This window comes from Apteryx rowi, unplaced genomic scaffold (genome assembly GCF_003343035.1).
Source record: "Apteryx rowi isolate R43461 unplaced genomic scaffold, aptRow1 scaffold_68, whole genome shotgun sequence".
Lineage (NCBI taxonomy): Eukaryota > Metazoa > Chordata > Aves > Apterygiformes > Apterygidae > Apteryx > Apteryx rowi.
This window is the reverse complement of record NW_020450960.1, coordinates 1,721,949-1,727,364: the sequence shown is the minus strand read 5'-3', so window position 1 is coordinate 1,727,364 and position 5,416 is coordinate 1,721,949. Positions and strand designations below refer to the sequence as shown.

General features: G+C 52.3%; 1 protein-coding gene across 2 annotated transcripts; it reads left to right on the top strand.

Moving 5' to 3' along the window:
• Nucleotides 1-104: 104 nt before the first annotated feature.
• On the top strand, nucleotides 105-5,023 carry NCDN (neurochondrin). Of its 2 annotated transcripts, XM_026086041.1 has the most exons (7): nucleotides 105-347; nucleotides 562-698; nucleotides 1,168-2,154; nucleotides 2,584-2,825; nucleotides 3,350-3,574; nucleotides 3,808-3,950; nucleotides 4,297-5,023. In XM_026086041.1, the coding sequence occupies exons 2-7, from the start codon at nucleotides 576-578 to the stop codon at nucleotides 4,731-4,733; spliced, it is 2,157 nt and encodes a 718-aa protein (XP_025941826.1). In that variant the 5' UTR covers nucleotides 105-347; nucleotides 562-575; the 3' UTR covers nucleotides 4,734-5,023. The 2 variants fall into 2 exon arrangements, with proteins under 2 accessions (XP_025941826.1, XP_025941827.1); XM_026086042.1 differs by lacking the exon at nucleotides 105-347 and having other exon boundaries at nucleotides 417-698.
• The last annotated feature ends 393 nt before the right edge of the window (nucleotides 5,024-5,416 follow it).

The window sequence follows — 5,416 nt, the reverse complement described above, 5'->3', positions numbered from 1 at the left end:
GGCCATGGGGGCGGCTGGCGGCGACGGCGGCGGGCGCCCGCTCACCTCTCACCCGGAAGAGCACCGCCGCCTCCCGGAAGCGGAAGTGACTCTGCTGGCACCGCCCCGCGAGCCCGCCTCCTGTCAGCGCCGGTGCTCCCGCCGCGAGCCGGCTGCCGCGTCCTGCCAGATCCACGGACACGGACACGGACACGGACACGGACACGGACACGGACACGGACACGGACACGGACACGGGCCGCGTGGCGCCGCCTCTCCCGCAGCGATCGGGCGAGGACAGCGCGCCGCCGGCGAGCTGCCCACACGCCTCACGGAGGCGGCGGCTTCGGTGACCGCTTAAGAAAGCGGTAGGCGATTGGCCGGCGCTGAGCGTGCGGCCCGCGGATTGGTGGGAGGCGGGGCGAGGCCCGCGTGCGCCGAGCCCGAGCGGAGGCCGCGCCGGGATCGGCCGGGCCGGTCGGACCCCACGGACCCCCCCAAGCCGGGCCAGGCCGGATCTGCGGCTCTTTTATATTCCTGTCTGTTCCTATTTTGCTAAACACTGGCTTTCCGCATTTGCAGCTGGACGGATCAGCATGGCTTCAAACTTTGGAGCTGCTCCCAGTGCTGAGGGAGCCAGAAATTTAACACTGAAAAGGTGCCTTGATGTGCTCAGAGATGCAAAAAATGACAGCGAGCAGTTTGCGGCCTTGCTTCTGGTAAGAATCTGCTTTGGAATGACACCACTGAATGTAGTTTCTTCAGAAAAACACAGGACTGGCTGCTCTGATAGACATCCTGACTGGAAAAGCAAGTACAGAAGGCAAAACTCACTCTTAGCCCGAGGCATTTGAGATGAGAATGCCTGAGTTTTGTTTTCAACTTGCTGACATGGTGGGAGTTTGAGGGCAAGATGCTCCAAGTGCTTATACCCTGATGTTCCCACTAGCAAAATGCACATAGCCTCTCTTTTCCCTGAGTGTCCTGAGCATTAATCAAGATCTCCTGAAGCACTCTGGTAAAGCTGTGGATTAGGACTTTGACCAAGTGCCCAGCTCAGTAGTCAGGGAATCACTTTTCTGTACAAATGAAAGTTTTTTATGCTTTTTATTTACCTGTTCAACCCTATAAAGAGCTTTAGCAAAGCCTCTTCTTATGCTGCCCCCTCACCACTGGTTTATCTTTCAGGTGACCAAAGCAGTCAGAGCAGGAGAAGTAGACTCTAAGACCCGTCGCCAGATCTTTGATGCAATTGGATTCACGTTTCCGAATCGCCTGCTCACCTCCCGGGAGCCCCCAGCAGGCTGCCCAGAGCACATGTTCCAGGCGCTTGGCCTCACCCTGCTGGCATGTTTCTGCACCGATCCAGAGTTAGCCAGCCACTCCCAGATCCTGAACAAGATCCCAACCTTCAATGACATCCTGGTCTCCCCCTGTAATCCGGACAGTTCTTCCATGGTCGATGATGTGTACCAGTGCCTGACTGCTGTCATGGCCACTCCCAGGGGCCCCAAAGAGTTGGTGTCCAAAGGGACGGTGTCTGCCCTCTGCCAGGCCTATGTGAACTGCAGTTATGGCTCTGACCGTGCCCTGCAGCTGCTCTTGGGGCTGCTGGCCGCAGCAGAGGCTAAGTGCTGGCAGAGAGACACTCCGCACCTCTTGGCTGTGCTGAGCAAGCTCTCCGACGAGTTCCTCAAGACCGAAGACATGGCCAAATTTGAGCTGTGTGAGGTTCTGCCTCACTTCATCCCCCTGTCACCGCCACTCATGCAGGACTCGCAGGGCTCTGAGTGCCTCCACAGACTTTACAAAGGGCTGGCTAACATCCTGGGCAGTAAACTCAGCCAGTCACAGCGGGACCCTGCTCTGAAGCTTGCTGCCTGCCTCGTGCAGGCCTGTGGGTCGGACTGGATCCCAGCAGGGCGTGCTGGAAGCAAGTTCTTGGCCTTGCTGGTGAACTTGGCTTGTGTGGAGGTCCGCCTGATTCTGGAGGAGCCAGATCCCCTGGATGTGGAGGGGAAGAAAGAAGTGGTAACAGCCTGCTATGTCCTTATTGAGATGGGGATTCAGGAATGCCTGAGCGAAGAGAAGCCACTGCTAGAAGAAGTGCAGAAAATGCAGCTCATGAGGATCATGGAGGAGGCATTTGGCGCTGTAATATTCTACTTGAGACAGGTAATGCAGAGCCTGGAGGTAGTTTGTTTTTCAAGCAAAGGACATGTTTTATGGCTCTTCACTGTGGAGTTCTCTGGGAGGCTTTGATACCTGTTCACTGGAAAGCTTAAAATGGATCTTACTGACCTCAGTAGGGTCTCATCTACAGTATGGTGTGGCCAGTCTGATAAATCACAAGACAGTGGATTACAAACTCCATGATCACTGTGATTTTTGTTTTCCTCTTCCATACCTTTTCTACTTCTAAATAAATAAAAGAATCAGCATCTACTTTAGCTACAGAAGTCCAGACTGGTTGCAGCAGCTCATGTCTGTAACAGTGTATATCAAATTATGCATCTTGGCCCAATGCAGTTTTCATACCTGAGTTAGCTGGTGAGGGCAGTGGCCCTAATGTCTCATTTTCTGTCTGCTTTCTTCTTCATGCAGGTTAGGCAGGAGGAGCTACACGACCCTTTTATATTTGCTTCTGTTCGAATCCTTGGAGCCTGGATGGCAGAAGAAACATCCTCCCTCAAAGAGGAAATCTGTGAGCTGTTGCCTTTCCTCGTTCATTATGCCAAGAAGCTTTTCAAAGAGGGAGAGACAGCTGCAAGTCTTCCCCAGCCTGATGGGACGCCGGCTGGGCTCGACAGCTCCGAGGGCTCAGGCTTGCCCCGGGATGCTCTGAGGTGAGTATCTTAAGCACAGAGTTGGTGCCTGCTGCTGCTTGAGGTATTCCAGCATTTCCTCACAAACTGGCTTCACTCTGGTTCCCAAGTCCAGATAAATGCATCCTGCATCTATGTCAGATTCCTGTTTATCCTTTGCTGTGAAAGAGGCAACTGGAACTGCTGCAGTACGATTCACAGAGGGCTCGGACAGCTGTATGACTAATGTGAGGTGCCAGCCATTCAAAGAGACTAGCAGGCAGGGAAAGACCTGTGGAGGCTGTGTGTCAAGGTTTTAGCTGTAACAAATAGGGGGAATAATAGGGCCTTTATACTCTACCGTGGGATTGCAGTACCTTTCCCGGGGGCTGAGGGACTCTGCACTGTGTTGCCTGCTGAGCTGATTTGAGAGTCATTTCTGTTTTCCATTCTCCCTGCGGTTCCAGTTCCATGTGCTCCTTTTTCCCCCAGTTGGATGTGACTGCAGGGCTCAGACCCAGATCTCTGCATTCTTCCTTGTGTTTCCAATCTCTTTCCCTTTCCAGATTTCTGCTACCTGGCTTTTGCCATTTAACAGCAGAGGACAAGCCCCGGGACATCCTCATCTCCGCAGGGGCGCCAGCGCTGCTGTGTGAGTACTTCCTGCATCAGTGGGAGGTGCTGACATCAGAGCCCGGGTCCCTGCCCCCGCTGACGAGCACTGAAATGAGTCTACAGACTGCGTGTGGCATTTTCTTTAACCTGGTCGTGACTGCACCAGACCTTATCAGGTAACAGACCCAGAGCCACTGGAGCTTGTTCTGAGATTGTCAGTGGGAAGGAAGAGGGCACATTGTGAAGTGAGTTTGCTCCATCTTTTAAGACGCGAACTTTGCTGTAAAAGGGGCATCCCTGTTTTCAACACCAATCACATTACTTTTTTGCTGCTACATTTAACCTTGACATTTTCAGGTGCTTCTGGCTCTGCTCAGGAAATGTGTCTCAGGGTTTGCTTTCTCTCTAGGCGAGACAAATACTTTTCCTCTTTGATGGACATGTTGTTGAAGTCTCTGCCATTTCTGCTACCCCAGAAAGATCACCTGGTTCTAGCAGCCAACATTGCCACTCTGGGCTTGATGATGTCCAGGATCCTTGCAAGTTCAGCAGGTAAGAAAAGTTCCCACTGTCAAAGTTGCCTACTGCTCTTGTTCCTGGGCAGAGACTGGGGTCTGAGTGGTTGGGCTGGATAAAACAGACACAAGGGAAACAGTTCCAGTTTTGGGTGGAGTTTCTGTCTTCAATAAAGTGATAAAAACAAAAACTAAAGCAGAAAGGAGCATGCAGAAAATTCAGCAGACCAGCGAGCTGGGAAGCAGTGTGGATTCWGAGATCTCTAGAGCAGGAGTATATGGCTTTTGTCCTCCCAAAAGCTCTGCTGCAGGCTGACCGGTAGGAGGGTCCCTCCTTTGGCCTAGTGAGTCATTCATTTCCATTCATTTCCTGTTTCTTTCAGTTCTTCAGGGGACCCAGTCTGCCAAGGAGTTTTTTGGAGCCACCATTCGCTTCCTGTCAGAGGCCCACGCTGCCCAAACAGACCCCACCAGCCACTGCTTGGCCGTGGCTGTGTCGCCTGCCTATGAGACTGCCTGGGCTGACATCCGTGAGCTGTGGTTCCTGGGGATGCAGGCCTTTGCCAGCTGCGTGTCGCTTTTCCCGTGGTTGCCCCAGACAGTCCTCCAGGCACGGTGGCTGGAAGGCCTCTCGGAGTTGTTGGCCCAAGTCACTCCAGCCTCCGTGGATTTTGAACTCGTTGCTGCTTTCCAGGGTGTCGTGGTAGAGCTGGCCAGAGTCAGTAAGCCATGCAAAGAAGTGATCCTCTTGCACCAGGGGGAGGAATGGGCCAATCTTTACGGGATGGCGGCTTTGGAACAGTGTCTTTCTGAGCAATAAAGAGCCTCTTTTCACCAGCAATCTGGGGTGGAAAATAAAGCTAGGCACCTGCACAAGATGTATTAAACAGTTGTCCCACACCCTCGGATGCTGGATAGGGACAAGAGGCATTTACGTGACCAAACTTCATAAAGTGAGAGCAAGGCAGCAAAGCTCTGCAGGATTTGCTCAGTCCAGATACCTGAGGTCCAGAACAGTTGCTGCCTCAGTATATTTAAAGATATACCTGCTTGACCTTCTGTCAATATTTCTTTATGTGTAAAAACAACCCTTTTTACTTTTGAAGAAGTTTTCTGTTGCTTCATTTTGCTTTGTTGCCGCACTGTTGGGATTTATTTCTGCCCAAAGCACTGGGAGGATGCCTGCTTTCCCCTTTAATATGCTCTCACAATTTCTTCATGGTAATCCCCTGAGGATGTCACCTCAGTTTGTGTCTGTTGGAGACCTGCACATGTCAGCCTGCATGGCAAGTGGAAGGCTACAAACAGTAGGAAAAGGAAGAGTTTTAAAATGTACCAGTAGAAAGGAGAATAACTTTCTCTGTAACTTGGCACAGACCAGTCCCCCTCTGGTGTGAAGACACGCAGAGGCCCTGTTACCGTGCTGTGGCATGACCTGCCCCGTTCACACCCGTGACCAGTACTGTCATCCCAAATTCATGTCTATAAAACCTTTACAGCACC

Coding starts and splice junctions, on each gene's coding strand:
- NCDN (XM_026086041.1), top strand. CDS start 576: ATGGCTTCAAACTTTGGAGCTGCTCCCAGTGCTGAGGGAGCCAGAAAT. Junction 2,155..2,583: donor TAATATTCTACTTGAGACAG/GTAATGCAGAGC, acceptor TTCTTCATGCAG/GTTAGGCAGGAGGAGCTACA. Junction 2,826..3,349: donor TTGCCCCGGGATGCTCTGAG/GTGAGTATCTTA, acceptor TTCCCTTTCCAG/ATTTCTGCTACCTGGCTTTT.